The sequence below is a fragment of the Oncorhynchus nerka genome, linkage group LG16 (genome assembly GCF_034236695.1).
Source record: "Oncorhynchus nerka isolate Pitt River linkage group LG16, Oner_Uvic_2.0, whole genome shotgun sequence".
Taxonomy (NCBI): domain Eukaryota; kingdom Metazoa; phylum Chordata; class Actinopteri; order Salmoniformes; family Salmonidae; genus Oncorhynchus; species Oncorhynchus nerka.
The window spans coordinates 36,172,703-36,193,572 of record NC_088411.1 but is presented as its reverse complement, the minus strand read 5'-3'; the positions used below and the strand labels follow the sequence as shown (position 1 = coordinate 36,193,572).

Below are 20,870 nucleotides of genomic sequence, written 5' to 3'. Positions count from 1 at the left end.
TTTAGTTCGAAAAACTTTATTTCTTTTCTTGCAGTTGACATTTTCAATCAGCATTCTACAAAAGTGACCCATGGTCCAGTATACTGTAGGTGAGAGGGATACAGGTAGGGGTGTATGAGCTGACGGCGTGAACACTAGCTAACAGCTGTAGCCAGCCTGTAGTTGAGGATAAGGAAGAGAGCCATCTGTAGTGTATCTTATAGACTATCTATGCATCTCAAATGTCACCCTATTGCCCCATATGGCTCGCTACCTTCACTTAAAAGGGAATAAGGCTCTGGTCAAATGTAGTGCACAATACAGGGAATTGGGTTCTGGTCAAAGTAGTGCACTATACAGGGAATAGGGTGTCATTTGGAGACAATATGACAAAACAGAAAGGTCACTATGGGTACTCTTTAGGGGTGTGAGGATCTGTGGAGCATACCACTGTGGGTACTCTACAGGGGTGGAGACTGACATAGACTACCATGCTTTACTCTACAATCGCCTCATGCACTGCAAAGTGTGTTGCCTGGGTAACAGTTGGTGTCATCATCGTTTTTTTTATGTAGTTTTTTTTTCTTCTCAAATACAATTATTAATTTCACATATCATCCACGTAATGAGCAACACATTTTTGTTTAAACAAATAAAACACAGAACATGTGACGACATTAACAGTAGAGCATACACTAAAAACAATATAATAGAAAATTAAACTAACTAAAGGTTTTCACAAAATGAGAAGGTTCAGGTTTGTCTATCGAACAGCACAGGTGTTTTTGTAGGGTGATGTGTGTTACTTGTTTACAGGTACAGGTACAGGTTCTGTATTGCTTTAGTGTCTTTGTGGTAAAGCTCTTTACACCAGTGAGTCAGACTGAGATAATCTGGTGTGTGCGTTAGGAAAGGTGTGCAAGGGACACAGGTGGTAGTTCAAAGTTCAGAGGTCATTCTTCTACAGTTAATAACCCCAAAACAAATCATTACGTTACATTCTCCTCTGAGTGTTACACATCCTCCATCGGCATCGTACATTCTCAGGGTCTCCACTCTGTCTTCTTTACAGTTCAGCAACTATCTACCACCGCCATTTTGGATCAAATCCTCCTTTCACCAGCATGTCCAGTTTCTTAGCTAACGAGGCAAGTCCCATTCAGGATAGATCACAGTTGAGTACAGTAGGGCTGATTGGAGACATAAAAGAGCTGCATGCAAAACCAGGGCCAGAGTCTACTGGTTCATGGACTGGAGCTGGTGAGTCCAGTACAATCCAGTTTGGTCGTCTAGTGAAGCTAACTGTTGTTTTTATAGTGTTCGACCACTCGTTAGAAGGTCAAACAGAAATACATTAATATTAATTAGATTGCAGATCACACTAACCCCTGATTGGTTGGTTGGTAGAGGCAAGGGGAGGAGTCCCAAAGGTCTACCAATGACACGAAACACAAGAAAGCGATTATGACACATTGAGGGGGAGAATGGTCTAACTCTAGCAGTCTCCTTTTTGGACTGTGGATAGGTTAAATCCTCTTCAAGATTTTCCTGTTAGATTTAGATTTAGTAACTGAGATAGATGCTTCTCATCTATTGTCCAGAGCAAGGAGAGATGCAGGACGGTTGAGTGAGGAGAGGTGCAGGACGGTTCAGTGAGGAGAGATGCAGGACGGTTCAGTGAGGAGAGATGCAGGACGGTTGAGTGAGGAGAGATGCAGGACGGTTGAGTGAGGAGAGGTGCAGGACGGTTGAGTGAGGAGAGATGCAGGACGGTTGAGTGAGGAGAGATGCAGGACGGTTGAGTGAGGAGAGGTGCAGGACGGTTCAGTGAGGACACTGCCTCAGGACATGGGCGTTGGTTGATTAGGTGAGGAGATGCAGGGAGGAAGGTCTACTGCGTAATCATGAGGTTGCGTAAAATGGCTAAAATATCAGTCTGTGCTGTTATGACGCTGAGGTCGGAATTGTACGGGTGTGTGCGTGTTACACTATGAGTGGTCCGCGGCGTGGTGTGTTAGGTGTTTGTTTGGGACTCTGGCCATCCCTAGTCTCCGCCCCCTGCTCCTCCAGGTTGATATTACTGGTTGAGGCGTGGTGGGGGAGAGGCTCCAACACTGGCCTATAGCCTCCCAGATACATCAGACCTGAGAGAGAGAGAGAGAGAGAGAGAGAGAGAGAGAGAGAGACAGAGAGAGAGATAGAGAGAGAGAGAGAGACAGAGACAGAGAGAGAGAGAGAGAGAAAACAAAGGATATAAAAGAAAAACAACATGTTGAGGACTGTTCTATTCTATCGCCATCTAGTGGGTGATAATGGTAGTGTCTAAAGTCTGTGGCGGACCAGTCTAATTGGAGGGAAAGTGGTAAAAGGGGATACCTAGTCAGTTGCGCATGCATTCAACCAAAATGTGTCCTCCGCATTTAACCCAACCCCTCTGAATCAGAGAGATGTGGGATGACGTCATCGGCAACCAGGGAGCAGTTGTTGCTGGGGGTTAACTGCCTTGCTGAAGGTTAACTGCAGATATTTACACCTTGCTGGCTCGGGGATTCGACCCAGCGACCTTTCAGCTACTGGTCCAACACGCTTATCCGCTAGGCTACCTACCTGGTCGTTGCAATGGGGAGTTAAAGTCAGGCCTATTGAGCCACATGCACATTCAATAAGGGACCTATCCCAACTTCAGAAATGTGCACAAAACACTTTTACCAGATGTGTTTCTCAAGTTGGGATTCGTCCCTGAAAGACAGGAGAGTTACGGTAGCTATATGCAGGGTTTTGTACCAACCCAGCACTTAAAGCACCTGATTCAACTAATCAAGGTTTTCTTGAGGATTAGTCAATGATGGATGATTGAGTGCTGGGCTGAAACTCATATAAACACCGTTTGGCTCTCCAGGAGAAAAGTAAGACATCACTGATCTAGATCACACTATGGCTATTTACCAGGTAGTGGTTATTTACCAGGTAGTGGTTATTTACCAGGTAGTGGTTATTTACCAGGTAGTGGTTATTTAACAAGTGGTTATTTACCAGGTAGTGGCTATTTACCAGGTAGTGGTTATTTACCAGGTAGTGGTTATTTACCAGGTAGTGGTTATTTAACAAATGGTTATTTACCAGGTAGCAGTTATTTACCGGGTAGTGGTTATTTACCAGGTAGTGGTTATTTACCAGGTAGTGGTTATTTAACAAGTGGTTATTTACCAGGTAGTGGTTATTTAACAAGTGGTTATTTACCAGATAGTGGTTATTAAACAAGTGGTTATTTACCAGGTAGTGGTTATTAAACAAGTGGTTATTTACCATGTAGCGGTTATTTACCAGGTAGTGGTTATTTACCAGGTAGTGGTTATTTACCTGGTAGTGGTTATTTAACATGTGGTTATTTACCAGGTAGTGGTTATTTAACAAGTGGTTATTTACCAGGTAGTGGCTATTTAACAAGTGGTTATTTACCAGGTAGTGGTTATTAAACAAGTGGTTATTTACCATGTAGCGGTTATTTACCAGGTAGTGGTTATTTACCAGGTAGTGGTTATTTACCTGGTAGTGGTTATTTACCAGATAGTGGTTATTAAACAAGTGGTTATTTACCAGGTAGTGGTTATTTAACAAGTGGTTATTTACCAGGTAGTGGTTATTAAAACAAGTGGTTATTTACTAGGTAGTGGTTATTTAACAAGTGGTTATTTACCAGGTAGTGGTTATTTACCAGGTAGTGGTTATTTACCAGGTAGTGGTTATTTACCAGGTAGTGGTTATTTACCTGGTAGTGGTTATTTACCAGATAGTGGTTATTAAACAAGTGGTTATTTACCAGGTAGTGGTTATTAAACAAGTGGTTATTTACCAGGTAGTGGTTATTTACCAGGTAGTGGCTATTTACCAGGTAGGGGTTATTTACCAGGTAGGGGTTATTTACCAGGTAGGGGTTATTTACCAGGTAGGGGTTATTAAACAAGTGGTTATTTACCAGGTAGTGGTTATTTACCAGGTAGCAGTTATTTACCAGGTAGTGGTTATTTACCAGGTAGTGGTTATTTACCAGGTAGTGGTTATTTACCAGGTAGGGGTTATTTACCAGGTAGTGGTTATTAAACAAGTGGTTATTTACCAGGTAGTGGTTATTTACCAGGTAGCAGTTATTTACCAGGTAGTGGTTATTTACCAGGTAGTGGTTATTTACCAGGTAGTGGTTATTAAACAAGTGGTTATTTACCAGGTAGTGGTTATTTAACAAGTGGTTATTTACTAGGTAGTGGTTATTTAACAAGTGGTTATTTACCAGGTAGTGGTTATTTACCAGGTAGTGGTTATATACCAGGTAGCAGTTATTTACCAGGTAGTGGTTATTTACCAGGTAGTGGTTAGTTAACAGGTAGTGGTTAGTTAGTGGTCATTTACCAGGTAGCAAGGTAGTGGTTATTTACAGGTAATGGTTATTTAAAATGTGGTTATTTGCCAGGTAGTGGTTATTTACCAGGTAGTGGTTATTTACCAGGTAGTGGTTATTTAACAGGTAGTGGCTATTTACCAGGTAGCAGTTATTTACCAGGTAGTAGTTATATACCAGGTAGCAGTTATTTACCAGGTAGTGGTTATTTACCAGGTAGTGGTTAGTTAACAGGTAGTGGTTAATTAGTGGTCATTTACCAGGTAGCAAGGTAGTGGTTATTTACAGGTAATGGTTATTTAAAATGTGGTTATTTGCCAGGTAGTGGTTATTTACCAGGTAGTTGCTATTTACCAGTTATCCAGGTAGTGGTTGTTCACCAGGTAGCGGTTATTTACCAGGTAGCCAGGTAGTGGTTATTTACCAGGTAGTGGTTATTTACCAGGTAGCGGTTATTTACCAGGTAGCAGTTATTTACCAGGTAGCGGCTATTTACCAGGTAGCGGTTATTTACCAGGTAGCCAGGTGGGGGTTATTTACCAGGTAGCGGTTATTTACCAGTTAGTGGTTATTTACCAGGTAGCGGTTATTTACCAGGTAGTTGTTATGTACCAGGTAGCTGTTATTTACAAGGTAGTGGTTATGTACCAGGTAGTTGTTATGTGCCATGTATTGATATAATATACAGTGGTTATGTACCATGTATTTGTTTGGTATGTACCGTTATGTACCATATATATATATTTAGTGGGTAGTGGTTATGTACCATGCAATTATTTAATAGGTGGTGGTTATGTACCATACCTTTATTTAATAGGTGGTGGTTATTTACCAGGTATTTATTTAATAGGTAGTGGTTATTTAACAGGTGGGGGTTATTTACCAGGTAGCCATGTCGTGTTTATCTCCCAGGTAGCCATGTCGTGTTTATATCCCAGGTAGCCATATCGTGTTTATATCCCAGGTAGCCAGGTAGTAATTATTTACCAGATAGGTGTTATTTAACAGGTAGAGCAGTCTACAGTGTCAATAGCGTGAGCCTATGGTTTTAGTTTAGTGAATATCCTCTGACCTACCAGCTAGCCACAGCTATAGCCATACCTATTCCTCAATGTGCACAGGGCACGAATCCGCATCTGTCCATCCGAAAGGGAGCAGAGAGAGAGAGAGAGAAAGAGAGAGAGGGACATCGAAGAGGAGACGGAAAATATGAAATGATGGATAAAGGAGAGAAACAGAGAATAGAACACATTTACGGCACAGAGAATTCAAATACCACAAAGAGAAGGGGTGAGGGGGTGGGTGGGTACAAGGGCGACCAAGGGAGAGCGAGGGACTGGGCTCAGAGGTCAATAAGTTGGGAGTTACGTGGAATGGGAGGAGCTAAGGCTTCGTCTGTAATTATTAAAATAGGGACTGTTCTCAAGTAGCCAGATGTCTAAATCTTTGCGTTCACTCTGCGGCTTGAGCCTTGTAACAAAAAGGTCAGAAAACAGGGACTAATAGTTTGAGAGTTGGTGGCCGCAGAAACATTGCCCATGTTAGAGCGCTTACAGAGATCAAGTTAAAGCAACGTTTTTTCAATGGTTTTGGATACTTGTTGTTCTTGTCAAAAGCAGCACCTGGATCTTGACACACTGCCTGGTACTGGGATTTTCTCTTGAGAAACAAAGCCTTTCACCCCTCCCTCACTGTAACCTGCTTCTGGTCAGCACAACAGAGGGGCACATCTAGCAAGCAAGGGAGAAGCAGAGGAGAGGGAGAGATGGATGGAGGGAGGGATGAGTGGAGGGATGAGTCGCAGACGATTAGCAAAGCGGCTCGGAACTGGCAGACACTGAACATGAACTTGGAGCTCTGGGATGAACCGGATAGAACACCCACACGCGCTCTCACCCCCCCCCCCCCCCCCCCCCCACACACACACACACACTCACAGACAAACAGAACACGGACAAATAGAACACCACAAAAGCTCACACACAAACAAATAAAACATGGTCAAACACACACACACTCTCTCTCACATATCCACAATCAGACACACTCACAAACATAAAGACACGCACACAGGAGTTTTTTTTTTTACTGTGGGTAGAGTAGGAAGAGATTGCACAACTACCCGCTATTGAGAAAAACAACAACAGACGACAACCACAACAGTGAAAGAAGGGTGGATGATGAGAAGGAAGCCTCCTGTTCTAACTGCTGAAAAAGACATGCTGTCAGTGTTCGGTATGGATGGATCCCACTGCTGACGCCAATTACAGCCTGATTTAGTCTGGCTCATTCATTCCCTTCCTGCATCTATTTACTGAGCCCTTTGAGATGAAACAACAGTAGTAGACAGACATTTGAAGGGCAAATGTTTATGCTAAACAAATCTTGGCTAGATTACATCGGAGCCTCAGCTTTGACTTAAAGCTCTGTAGACCTGTCTGTCTGCCACTTCCTGCCCGCTCCACCCTCTCAATCTACCCTGACTTCTGTTTTTCCTCTCGTCCAGGATCCCTCGCTCACTTCTTATTTCCTTACACTGACACCCATTTCTCTCCCCATTCGCCCCAGTCTCAGCTCTGATTGGTCCATGTTCGGTAGGTTGCCACTCACCGGCGAATCGGCAGTCGGGAACCTGCTCATTGTCCAGCCCCCCCAAACAGTGCGTGTCGCAGAGGGCGACGCCCTGATTGTTATTGGCCAACTCTGGACACCTGCTCCGCCCACCTGCAAGCGAGGGCAAAGGTCAAACAACAGCAGCCAGGCACAGCAGGGGACGGGGCCAGGGGTGTAGCTAGTTTTTTTGTGTGTGTGTGTGTGTGTTTGTGTGGGTGTGTGTGTGTAAGTAAAGGAGGGCATGGGATAGATCATGTGATGGTGATGAGTAGCATGTGGCTCAGCAGGCTCAGAGGATGTACATGGAAGCTGGCACACGGTGCAGCAGGGACAGATACATGCAAACATACATCATACGCACATGAACATATATAGAGACAGGATTCCTTTGGTTTCCTTATTAACTCATTTATTCATTGTTTGTTATTGTTTATTTAATGCCCACAACCAATGGCACCACTCCATATAAACACACACACACACACACACACACGTCTTACTATACTTGTGAGGACTTTTTGGTGACCAACAATTGATTCCCATTCAAAATCTTATTTTCCCTAAACCTAACCTCTAAGCCTAAAATAGCCTTTTTACAAGTGAGGAACGGCAAAATATCCTCACTTCTCTGAATTTTAGTTGGTTTAGTATTCTTCTGAGGACTTCTGGTACTCACAAGTATAATAAAACGTGTACACGCAAGTACAGTAAAACATGAACACACGCACACGCACACACAATTATAGTAAAATGTGTACACTCGCACAATTATAGTAAAATGTGTACACACGCACACACACAATTATAGTAAAATGTGTGCACACGCACACACATGCAAACCGACTACGACTGGAGAAAAATAAATATTAAGAAGTTGTATACTAGTCAGAACATGCATGGTGATTAAGATGTCACAAACATATACACAAGATACACAAACATGCAGACATACAAGCATTTAAACACACATTCATAAATTACACACACACATTCAAACTCTGGGGTCACACGCATTCAAACTCTGGGGTCACACATTCAAACTCTGGGGACACAGAGAGGCAGGGTTAGAGATTGAAGCCCAATTTATCACTTTGGAGTGGAGGAAGAAGAGAGGAGGATGAGGAGATGGAGTATGACTCCACACACACACAGACAGAGAGAGAGAGACAGAGAGACAGAGAGACAGAGAGACAGAGAGAGAGAGAGACAGAGAGAGAGAGGCTCACACTCACACAAATATACTGTACATACAACTGCATATTAGGGTGTGGAATCTAAGCAGCGCATGCAGAGCACAGCAGGCAAACACACAAGCATTGGCAAGCTAACAACCCACCCACATACACAGCTGACCTGGATACAAATACTATTTAGGGGATTTCAAGTATTTTCAATGACATTTGGAAGTAATATTTAAATACTGTATATTTTATTTGAAAAGACAAGTAGTTGAATATTGGAATGTATTTGTAAATACACTTGGAAAGTATTTTAAAATACTCAAGTACACTGACTCAAATATACTCCAATTTAACCCAGGTATTTGAAAATAGTATTTGAAAATACTTTCCAATAGTATACTCTTTATAGGAAATTGTTTGAAAATAATTTCAATAGAAGTAGGCTCGTTTATTTTGGTCACAGTATTAGAAAATACTCAAATACACATAACATAGGTATTTGAACCAGGTCTGACTGACACACACACATACAGAGCAAACTGAGCCAAGTGCACAGGTGCAAACGGATGATTTGGGATGATTTCACCGATGCCCAGTATTTTAGCCCACATTTTAATTTACAGTAGAGAGCATCTAGCATGGCACCAATTAAAACACCCTGCTATCTCACTAATAATGGTCTTTCTATGGTAGATCAAAGTATAGGGTGCTGTAACAGGGTAGTCAGTCACTAGAATGCCATGTTAGAAAGGACAAAAGTGGCAATGTCGTCAGAATTGATGAGAGTATTGGAGATTATTATTATATGGTTTTAATGTATGGCAAGGGTCAGGAGGCTTTAAGATTAGTGGATAACATATTAGTGGTTAGACTGCCCCATACTTCTGTCCTTTCCAGCATGGCCAAATAGTGAGGAGGGTAAAACAGAGGAGTCAGAGGTGAGAGGGGAAAGGTCAATAAGACGTCACATAGTTACCCTGCTCGTGGGAAGGTGAGGGGCAGTCTTCCTCTGTGACATCATTTCCCTGTGAGAAGGAGAGAAACAGTTGGATTTATTTTTATAGTGTATATTTTATACGTTTTGTATCTATATCCATTCATATAGTCTAGGTACATTCCGCCAATTCGGTGCGTTTTGAGAAGTGCAGAAGTGCAGATGAGATTTCATCTAATTAAAAAAATTATGTCACAAAGAGCATGTTAAGTGCCAAATTAAGTAACAGGGTTGACGATTTCATCTTAAAATCAGCCATAAATTCCCTTGTGACAGGGGGAATGGAAGCTTGTTGTTTGCAACAGGAGTGCCAATTAAATGGAAGTGCCACCCACCCCTACAAAATATATATATATATATTCTAGCCTGTCTATCTATGGGTAACAGGGTTGTCATGTTATCCTCGACCCGCTCACTTTTCCACCACAAAATAAAAAATGAAAATGGCCAAAAAGAGTAGAACCAGCTCAACTGATTTAACTCTATGATTTGACTATTCGATTTTAAGTCATCTAAAGATATATTGAACAAGGAATAGTTTCACCATATTAAAACAAGAGTTCAGTTCACGTAACAGGGTTGACCTTAAAATGAGGGACAGATGTAAAATGAATCACTGTGACAGTGCAAGGGGTTTTACACCCATAGGCAATGACTCATAGGTAACGACTCATAGGTAACGACTCATAAGTAACGACTCATAAGTAACGACTCATAGGTAACGACTCATAGGTAACGACTCATAGGTAACGACTCATAGGTAACGACTCATAGGTAACGACTCATAGGTAATGACTCAAAGGCAATGACTCATAGGCAATGACTCATAGGTAATGACTCATGGGTAATGACTCAAAGGTAAAGGCCCAGGAGACAGGAACGCGGTGCAAACAAAGAGGCTTTTATGAAGAAAATGAAATTGACATCCTGGCTCTTGCAGAGCTCTACAGGGTCAGACTTTAACATAAAGTCGACAGGACAAGCCAAAAGCTTAAGGGCTGCAAATCATATCGGTCCTGGCCAGAATGCTCTCCCCACAGAGTCAGAGCGGCACACCTTTAGGTCTTTAGGCAGTCAATTAGAGGGCTTCCCCACCCTCGTTAAGGGAACAGTGCATTACACGTGCTGGCTAGGCTTGGCTCTTCTGCACCACAATCTCAACTAACATTAAATAAATCATCATCTTCAGAAAGGAATTTGTCAAAGCAACAAAAAAACTTTACAATGATGGTGCACTCTTCGTGGAACGACCCTACTACACAGGCACTCTTCGTGGAACGACCCTACTACACAGGCACTCTTCGTGGAACGACCCTACTACACAGGCACTCTTCGTGGAACGACCCTACTTCATATGCACTCTTCGTGGAACGACCCTACTACACAGGCACTCTTTGTGGAACGACCCTACTACACAGGCACTCTTCATGGAACGACCCTACTTCATATGCACTCTTCGTGGAACGACCCTACTTCATATGCACTCTTCGTGGAACGACCCTACTACACAGGCACTCTTCGTGGAACGACCCTACTTCATATGCACTCTTCGTGGAACGACCCTACTACACAGGCACTCTTTGTGGAACGACCCTACTACACAGGCACTCTTCGTGGAACGACCCTACTTCATATACACTCTTCGTGGAACGACCCTACTACACAGGCACTCTTCGTGGAACGACCCTACTTCATATGCACTCTTCGTGGAACGACCCTACTACACAGGCACTCTTCGTGGAACGACCCTACTTCATATGCACTCTTCGTGGAACGACCCTACTACACAGGCACTCTTTGTGGAACGACCCTACTACACAGGCACTCTTCGTGGAACGACCCTACTTCATATACACTCTTCGTGGAACGACCCTACTACACAGGCACTCTTCGTGGAACGACCCTACTTCATATGCACTCTTCGTGGAACGACCCTACTACACAGGCACTCTTCGTGGAACGACCCTACTTCATATACACTCTTCGTGGAACGACCCTACTACACAGGCACTCTTCGTGGAACGACCCTACTTCATATGCACTCTTCGTGGAACGACCCTACTACACAGGCACTCTTCGTGGAACGACCCTACTTCATATGCACTCTTCGTGGAACGACCCTACTACACAGGCACTCTTCGTGGAACGACCCTACTTCATATGCACTCTTCGTGGAACGACCCTACTACACAGGCACTCTTCGTGGAACGACCCTACTACACATGCACTCTTCGTGGAACGACCCTACTACACATGCACTCTTCGTGGAACGACCCTACTATATATGCACCTCTGAATCCTGCTCGTCTGACACAGCGACTGAGAAGTTCTGTTCTTTTGGTTCCATGGGTAGCTCCTGAGAGAGAGACAAAAAAAAGAGGGAGAAAGAAAGAGGGGGGGGTTATTCTCTATGTCAGAGATTTCAACAAGTCACTTCTCTAGGTGTTCCCTCACTCTCTCCACCCCTGTTCTCCCTTCTCTCCCCTGTCTCACTTCCCCATCCTGCTGTGAGGGTCCCCGGCTCTCCATGGGTGCATCCTGGTTCTCCTCCCCCTCTGCTTCTCCCCCCTCCTCCCCCTCTACCTCCCCCTCCGGCCCAGCCAGGTAGGAGCCAGACATGGAAGACAGGGTGTCAGTGCTGATCTGAGAGTGATGGCTGTGGGACGAAGCCATGGACATGACTGACTGGGCCAGGCTACTGCTCACTTGGTCTGAGAGGGGGAGAGACAGAGAGAAGAAGAGACAATTAACAATGTATTATAATTTGACACATTTTCTATTGCCCAATGGCCACCCCCTAGCAGGGCCTGCCAGCCAGCCCCAGCAGAAGGCCCACCTTCAGGGGAGGTGATGGTGGAGGAGAAAGGTGTCCCAGTACAGGAGGACTGGTCGATGGCTCCAGACGAGGATAGAGTCAGATTCTCACTCTCTGGAGTTACACCACTCTGGAACAGAGAGCAGACAGAATAAGGTCAAACACACACACACCGGAGACAGACAGACATCAACAGTCACGCACACACTGTGTCACTATACCTCCGGTTGTTGTTTCCGGCGGCAGGCCTGAACTTCTGATTCGCTGCGTTCTGACTTCTCATCCTCCTCCTCGGGCAGCACCGAAGAATTCTGGGAGAGAGACCTGACACATCCCATAATGTAGCAGTCAGAAACATAAACACCACAACAAACACTCACAACACTACCTTTGTCCTGAAAGAAAGATATTCTATTAGCTAAACCTTTAAAAGTCCTAATTCCTATTCAAATATACAGTATGTTTGTATGCGTTTATGCATCCCAAATGGCACCCTATTCCCCATGTAGTGCACTACTTTTGACCAGGGCCCATAGGGTAGTGGTCAAAAGTCGTGCATTATTTAGGGAATTTGGTGTCATTTGGGACACAACCTGTGTCTTCAAGTGTATGCTCCTCTCACTTGGAGCCGCTCTTCTTCAGTTTGAGTCCCTGGCTGGAGTTGGAGTGGTCCAGGGGGGACATGGAGCGTGCCGGGGCGGGGTGGGGCTCACTGCTATAGTGGGGCAGGGTCCCTGAGACGTGGCCCCCAGAGAGTTCCTGCAGAGGGGGAGCCGAGGGAGACACGCTCAGGGGCCCGTTCAGAGCCTCCAGGAGAGACACGGCCTCATAACCTGGGGGGATGTGGTCTGACGCCTGTGATGAACGAAAAAAGGAGATGAGATGTCATGTTGCTATACGCTGTATTTATAAAGAAAAAAAGCTGTGTATGTATATATATATATATCATACCGAGTGTTCCTCTGAGTCGGAGGTCTGGGAGGTGATAACGGGGTTAAACCCGGCAGGAGAGAGAGGACTCAGCTTCTTCCTCATGGCTCGGATCTGCAGCAGGGCCCGGAACGCTAAGGACGCATGATAACATCACTAAAACGCCCACATCAGTAGAATTCCATTTTTTCGAGTTGAAAGGTGGCCAGAGTTTACCCACGATGCTGCACAACAATGTAAGTCAACAAGTAATTGTTTTAGTCAAAGTATGATATAATTTGGGCTTGAAGTGACAAAAACTGCACGCTTTGTGCAAATTCGTGCCAATGACATTTATTTTACTATGAAATTACCAACTAAAATTATTAGTTTTGTTTCAGTGCTGAGTTTTATTTGAATGGTTCCACCCACCAATATGGCATTGTTTATTAATCAGAAACACCTACAAAATTTGCGAGTCGCGGTGAAACTGTTTTTGCACCTCCCCTTTTTTTACCAGAAAATTATCATAATGCATTGGATATTTTGTCAAAAAAATATGACCATATTATAGATAGTAAAATTGCATGATATGATTGCACTTTGGAACCCCGCTCCCCTTGACGCCCTAAGATAAATGGTTTTGCAATGCCTGGGGCCCCGGGTGTGCGGGGTTTGCTCCTTTTTGACCATTCAGTTGATCCTGAAGAGAAATCTCCACCCACCCGGGGCACCGGGCCATGCAAAACAAACTGGCCCATTGCTTTAATATGTAGGCTCCATATTACTGGAGCTTATATTCTTTCTATTTCAATGGTAGATTCACAGACGCAGTTTAGATAAAGCATTAATATATAGCTGTGCAGTTTAGATAAAGCATTAATATATAGCTGTGCAGTTTAGATAATGCATTAATATATAGCTGTGCAGTTTAGATAATGCATTAATATATAGCTGTGCAGTTTAGATAATGCATTAATATATAGCTGTGCAGTTTAGATAATGCATTAATATATAGCTGTGCAGTTTAGATAATGCATTAATATATAGCTGTGCAGTTTAGATAATGCATTAATATATAGCTGTGCAGTTTAGATAATGCATTAATATATAGCTGTGCAGTTTAGATAATGCATTAATATATAGCTGTGCAGTTTAGATAATGCATTAATATATAGCTGTGCAGTTTAGATAATGCATTAATATATAGCTGTGCAGTTTAGATAATGCTGTCATATATAGCTGTGCAGTTTAGATAATGCATTGATATTTAGCTAGGTAGCTAAAATGATAACAGAGAGAACAAAGAATATAGCTATTTGATCATATCCGTGTGCATGTCCAAACACTAATGACGTCTGGAATCCGACACAGTTTCATGGAATTATCAAACAGTAAGAGCTGTGACAGGTAGGCTGCTAGTCTCTTTCTGAAATAATTATTTTCACCTGACTTACAGTGTGCCCGTCTTAACTGAATTGGTGCTCACATAACTTTCATTAGCTAGCAAAGGTTAGCATGCTAACTAGTTACACTGACAGCTGACAGTCAATGCCTTACTGGTTGTTATTTCTCTGCTACACGTGAAAATCACCACAACATTTTCCACCCTCCAATTCCTGAACATGTATTAACAGCCTGCGTGTCTTTGAGGTGGAACCTAAACGAGAATTTCAGCTCTAGGATGGGAATTACTCTAAATAGGTGCAGCAACTTCCTCTGAGGTGGGCCTTTAAGTATTGATGTGGTGGTCTTATGCATACCAGAGTATGGCTTACAGCATTATAGACTCACATAGTCTGCAGATGGGGTAACAGTTAGGCTATTAGTCCCTGTGCCCAAGAACACTAAGGTAACCTGCCTAAATGACTACCGACCCATAGCAATCACATCTGTCATGAAGTGCTTTGAAAGGCTAGTCATGGCTCACATCAACACCATTATCCCAGAAACCCTAGACCCACTCCAATTTGCATAGCGCCCAAACAGATCCACAGATGATGCAATCTCTATTGCACTCCACACTGCCCTTTCCCATCTGAACAAAAGGAACACCTACGTGAGAATGCTATTCATTGACTACAGCTCAGCGTTCAACACCATAGTGCCCTCAAAGCTCATCACTAAGCTAAGGACCCTGGGACTAAACACCTCCCTCTGCAACTGGATCCTGGACTTCCTGACGGGCCGCCCCCAGGTGGTAAGGGTAGGTAACAACACATCCGCCACGTTGATCCTCAACACAGGTTCCCCTCAGGGGTGCGTGCTCAGTCCCCTTCTGTACTCCTTGTTCACCCATGACTGCATGGCCAAACACGATTCCAACACCATCATTAAGTCTGCCGACGACACAACAGTGGTAGGCCTGATCACCGACAACGATGAGACAGCCTATAGGGAGGAGGTCAGAGCACTGCCAGGACAACAACCTCTCCCTCAACATGAGCAAGACAAAGAAGCTGATTGTGGACTACAGGAAAAGGAGGGCCGAACACTCCCCCATTCACATCAACGGGGCTGTAGTGGAGCAGGTTGAGAGCTTCAAGTTCCTTGGTGTCCACATCACCGACAAACTTTCATGGTCCAAACAGTCATGAAGAGGGCACGACAAAGCCTATTCCCCCTCAGGAGACTGAAAAGATTTGGCATGGGTCCTCAAATCCTCAAAAAGTTCTACAGCCGAACCAGAGAGCATCCTGACTGGTTGCATCACTGGCTGGTATGGTAACTGCTCGGCGTCCAACCGCAAGGCACTACAGAGGGTAGTGCGAACGGCCCAGTACATCACTGGAGCCAAGCTTCCTGCCATCCAGGACCTCTATACCAGGCGGTGTCAGAGGAAGGCCCAAGAAATTGCCAAAGACTCCAGCCACCCTAGTCATAGACTGTTCTCTCTGTACACCAAGCGGTACCGGAGCGCCAAGTCTAGGTTCAAAAGGCTTCTTAACAGCTTTTACCCCCAAGCCATTAGACTCCTGAACAGCTAATCAAACTATTTGCATTGCCCCCCCCCGCCCCTCGTTTACACTGCTGCTACTCTCTGTTTATTATCTATGTATAGTCACTTTAACTCTACCTACATGTACATATTGCCTCATTTACCTCGACTAACCTGTCCCCCCACACATTGACTCTGTACCAGTACCCCCTGTATAGTCTCCACATTGACTCTGTACCGGTACCCCCTGTATATAGCCTCCACGTTGACTCTGTACCGGTACCCCCTGTATATAGTCTCCACATTGACTCTGTACCGTAACACCCTGTATATAGTCTCCACATTGACTCTGTACCGTAACACCCTGTATATAGTCTCCACATTGACTCTGTACCGGTACCCCCTGTATATAGCCTCCACATTGACTCTGTACCGGTACCCCCTGTATATAGCCTCCACATTGACTCTGTACCGGTATCCCCTGTATATAGCCTCCACATTGACTCTGTACCGGTACCCCCTGTATATAGCCTCCACATTGGCTCTGTACCGGTACCCCCTGTATATAGCCTCCACATTGACTCTGTACCGGTACCCCTTGTATATAGCCTCCACATTGACTCTGTACCGGTATCCCCTGTATATAGCCTCCACATTGACTCTGTACCGGTATCCCCTGTATATAGCCTCCACATTGACTCTGTACCATAACACCCTGTATATAGCCTCCACATTGACTCTGTACCATAACACCCTGTATATAGCCTCCACATTGACTCTGTACCGGTACCCCCTGTATATAGCCTCCACATTGACTCTGTACCGGTATCCCCTGTATATAGCCTCCACATTGACTCTGTACCGGTATCCCCTGTATATAGCCTCCACATTGACTCTGTACCGGTATCCCCTGTATATAGCCTCCACATTGACTCTGTACCGGTATCCCCTGTATATAGCCTCCACATTGACTCTGTACCGGTATCCCCTGTATATAGCCTCCACATTGACTCTGTACCGGTATCCCCTGTATATAGCCTCCACATTGACTCTGTACCATAACACCCTGTATATAGCCTCCACATTGACTCTGTACCGGTATCCCCTGTATATAGCCTCCACATTGACTCTGTACCATAACACCCTGTATATAGCCTCCACATTGACTCTGTACCGGTATCCCCTGTATATAGCCTCCACATTGACTCTGTACCGGTATCCCCTGTATATAGCCTCCACATTGACTCTGTACCATAACACCCTGTATATAGCCTCCACATTGGCTCTGTACCGGTATCCCCTGTATATAGCCTCCACATTGACTCTGTACCATAACACCCTGTATATAGCCTCCACATTGACTCTGTACCATAACACCCTGTATATAGCCTCCACATTGACTCTGTACCATAACACCCTGTATATAGCCTCCACATTGACTCTGTACCGGTATCCCCTGTATATAGCCTCCACATTGACTCTGTACCATAACACCCTGTATATAGCCTCCACATTGACTCTGTACCGGTATCCCCTGTATATAGCCTCCACATTGACTCTGTACCGGTATCCCCTGTATATAGCCTCCACATTGACTCTGTACCATAACACCCTGTATATAGCCTCCACATTGGCTCTGTACCGGTATCCCCTGTATATAGCCTCCACATTGACTCTGTACCATAACACCCTGTATATAGCCTCCACATTGACTCTGTACCATAACACCCTGTATATAGCCTCCACATTGACTCTGTACCGGTATCCCCTGTATATAGCCTCCACATTGACTCTGTACCGGTATCCCCTGTATATAGCCTCCACATAGACTCTGTACCGGTATCCCCTGTATATAGCCTCCACATTGACTCTGTACCATAACACCCTGTATATAGCCTCCACATTGACTCTGTACCATAACACCCTGTATATAGCCTCCACATTGACTCTGTACCATAACACCCTGTATATAGCCTCCACATTGGCTCTGTACCGGTATCCCCTGTATATAGCCTCCACATTGACTCTGTACCATAACACCCTGTATATAGCCTCCACATTGACTCTGTACCATAACACCCTGTATATAGCCTCCACATTGACTCTGTACCGGTATCCCCTGTATATAGCCTCCACATTGACTCTGTACCGGTATCCCCTGTATATAGCCTCCACATTGACTCTGTACCGGTATCCCCTGTATATAGCCTCCACATTGACTCTGTACCATAACACCCTGTATATAGCCTCCACATTGACTCTGTACCATAACACCCTGTATATAGCCTTGCTACTGTTATCTTACTGCTGCTCTTTAACCATTTTTTACTTAACACTTATTTTTCTTAAAACTGCATTGTTGGTTAAGGGCTTGTAAGTAAGAATTTCAGGTCTACACCTGTTGTATTTGGCGCATGTAACAAATAAAATGTGATTTGATTTAACTGAGAATGTATTAGATGTATTGCTATGAAGCTCACAAATGCCGACGTATGGCTTTACAAAGGTCTTTTGTAGCATTACAGACATTATAGACTCACGCAGTCTGCATATGGGGCAGCAGTTGGCCTGGTAGCGGAGAGTGTCGGCGCAGGCATTACAGAGACACAGGTGTCTGCAGGGCAGGATGAGTGTGTCACGGACGTCCGACAGACACACCACACACTCCGCACTGTTATCACTGATCTCATCATCCGCAACCTGGTGACAACATAATCAATCAATCACCACATCGTTACATTCAGAGAGCAGTATGGTAGCTTGGTCAAACACAGTAAAAATGAGATTCACTGTCCATATACTCTAACCCAGTGTGTTTAGGGCATGGACTACTGAACACAATTATTTGTGTTCAAAACTTTCAAAATGACTCTCTGTAGAACTGGTTAGAGCAATGGTTCCCAACTCCAGTCCCTCCAACATAGTTTTATTGTAGCCCCGGACAACAACAAAAAACACCTGATTCAACTTGGCAACGAATCATCATGCCCTCAATGAGTTAAATCAGGTGTTCACTAGTCCATGTCCTAAACAACCAAATTCTCAACTTGGTACCTTTGATTCTTGGCTGTTGTACTTGTTTTCGATGCCGTAGATCTCCTGAAGAAGGTAACTCACCCCATCCACCTGGAGAAGAAACATGTTGGGGATGAGAGAGAGAAGGTTTCACTATATAACATACCAGGAAGGATGCTGAAAGGGGGAGAGAGGGTTTTGGAGGAGAAGGGGGAGGCAATAACAGGCAGGAAAGAGAGAGGGGCAAGATAGAATACAGAGTGAGACAAGAGAGCGAAAGAGAGAAGAGAGAGAGAAGAGAGAGAGAAGACAGAGAGAAGAGATAGAGAAGAGAGAGAAGAGAGTGAGAGAAGACAGAGAGAAGAGAGAGAGAAGAGAGAGAAGAGATAGAGAAGACAGAGAGAAGAGATAGAGAAGAGTGAGAGAAGACAGAGAAGAGAGAGAAGAGATAGAGAAGACAGAGAGAAGAGATAGAGAAGAGTGAGAGAAGACAGAGAAGAGAGAGAAGAGATAGAGAAGACAGAGAGAAGAGATAGAGAAGAGTGAGAGAAGACAGAGAAGAGAGTGAGAGAGAGAAGAGAGAAGACAGAGAGAAGAGAGAAGAGAGCGAGAGAGAGGAGAGGAGAGAGAAGACAGAGAAGAGAGCGAGAGAGAGGAGAGGAGAGAGAGAGAAGAGAGTGGAGAGAGAAGAGAAGAGAGTGAGAGTGAGAGAGAGAAGAGAGCGGAGAGAGAAGAGAAGAGAGTGAGAAGAGAGCGAGAGAGAAGAGAGCGAGAGAGAGGAGAGCGAAGAGAGAGAGAAGAGAGTAGAGAGAGAAGAGAGCGAGAGAGAGAAGAGAGCGAGAGAGAGAAGAGAGCGGAGAGAGAAGAGAAGAGAGTGAGAGTGAGAGAGAGAAGAGAGCGGAGAGAGAAGAGAAGAGAGTGAGAGTGAGAAGAGAGAGAGAAGAGAGTGAGAAGAGAGAGAAGAGAGAGAAGACAAAGAGAAGAGAGTGAGAGAGAGAAGACAAAGAGAAGAGAGTGAGAGAGAGAGAAGAGAGAGAGAGAGAGGAAAAGGACCTGGTGGAAACAAACTCACCACTTGTTTCTGTTTCAGAGGTTTGACACAGTAGCTCCCATCCATGTGCTGTGGAGCAAACAGTCGATACTTAGCTGACGCTGACAACAATCCAATCCCACTGGACACAGACAGCATTTCAACATCTAGTTTTTACATTTACATTTGATTGAGTTGACAACCAACATGAATTCAATGTGAAATCAACAAACATTTGAAGCATATCAATGGATTTAGCTTAAAAGTTGGATGACTGAAAATGATGATGACTGAAATCAGTTTCCCACCTTGATTCAATGTTATCATATAGATTTTTTGTGGTTGAAATTATGTGGAAACAACGTTGATTCAACCAGTTTGTGCCCAGTGGGATACTTTTAAGAGTCAAACATTTCAAAATATTTCAGACAAACATTAAGATACCTAATGAGTAAAAGTGAACATACTTCAACACGTTGTAAATGTAACACTTTACTTACGATCCTACAGCACATCAGACTTAAAGCTCCTTACCTTCTCAAAGGTGGCCAGGAGGACATGGGAGTGACCCATGTGATCTTCCCCCTCGTCTACTGTCGCTTGAACAACCATGGGAAACACATCCTTATCCATGTCAAACAGCAACTAGAGAGAGGGATAGCGAGAGAGAGGGAGAGAGAGAGAGAGAGAGGGTGAGAGAGAGAGAGAGAGAGTGAGAGAGGGTGGAGGAAAAGAGAGAGCGAGACAGAGAGGGGTTGGTGTAAAAGAGAGATAAGGGGGTGAGAAAGAGAGGTTATACACTGAAAACACACATACTTCGTTAGTAATATGCATAAACACACACACAGACCGTACCTCCTCATCGGCCCACTCTGACAGATTGATGGAGTGGGAGGGCAGACAGAACTGCTGACAGACTCCTCTCTTAAAGTGCACCGTCTCTGACTGGAGAGAGCTGTCCTGGGGAATGTAGCTATAGGAGAAATGCAGAGAGTTAGGA

General features: G+C 44.3%; 1 protein-coding gene across 7 annotated transcripts in view; it reads right to left on the bottom strand.

Moving 5' to 3' along the window:
• The window catches only part of LOC115144443 (E3 ubiquitin ligase RNF157-like), a 34,111-nt gene continuing 13,241 nt past the window's right edge, over window positions 1-20,870 (bottom strand). For 2 of the 7 annotated variants that reach the window (XM_029685490.2, XM_029685491.2), the window contains exons 5-18: window positions 20,726-20,843; window positions 20,405-20,515; window positions 19,913-19,960; window positions 18,880-18,951; window positions 18,366-18,525; window positions 12,930-13,042; window positions 12,601-12,833; window positions 12,200-12,302; window positions 12,000-12,108; window positions 11,657-11,874; window positions 11,454-11,519; window positions 9,146-9,194; window positions 6,986-7,099; window positions 1-2,123 (exon numbers count right to left, since the gene is read on the bottom strand). In XM_029685490.2, the coding sequence (XP_029541350.1) occupies window positions 1,963-2,123; window positions 6,986-7,099; window positions 9,146-9,194; window positions 11,454-11,519; window positions 11,657-11,874; window positions 12,000-12,108; window positions 12,200-12,302; window positions 12,601-12,833; window positions 12,930-13,042; window positions 18,366-18,525; window positions 18,880-18,951; window positions 19,913-19,960; window positions 20,405-20,515; window positions 20,726-20,843 (1,675 nt within the window). In that variant the 3' untranslated portion in view covers window positions 1-1,962. Of the gene's footprint in view, window positions 2,124-5,451; window positions 5,512-6,985; window positions 7,100-9,145; window positions 9,195-11,453; window positions 11,520-11,656; window positions 11,875-11,999; window positions 12,109-12,199; window positions 12,303-12,600; window positions 12,834-12,929; window positions 13,043-18,365; window positions 18,526-18,879; window positions 18,952-19,912; window positions 19,961-20,404; window positions 20,516-20,725; window positions 20,844-20,870 lie in introns of all 7 variants that reach the window. The other 5 variants (XM_029685494.2, XM_029685492.2, XM_029685496.2 and 2 more) reach the window with 5 other exon arrangements.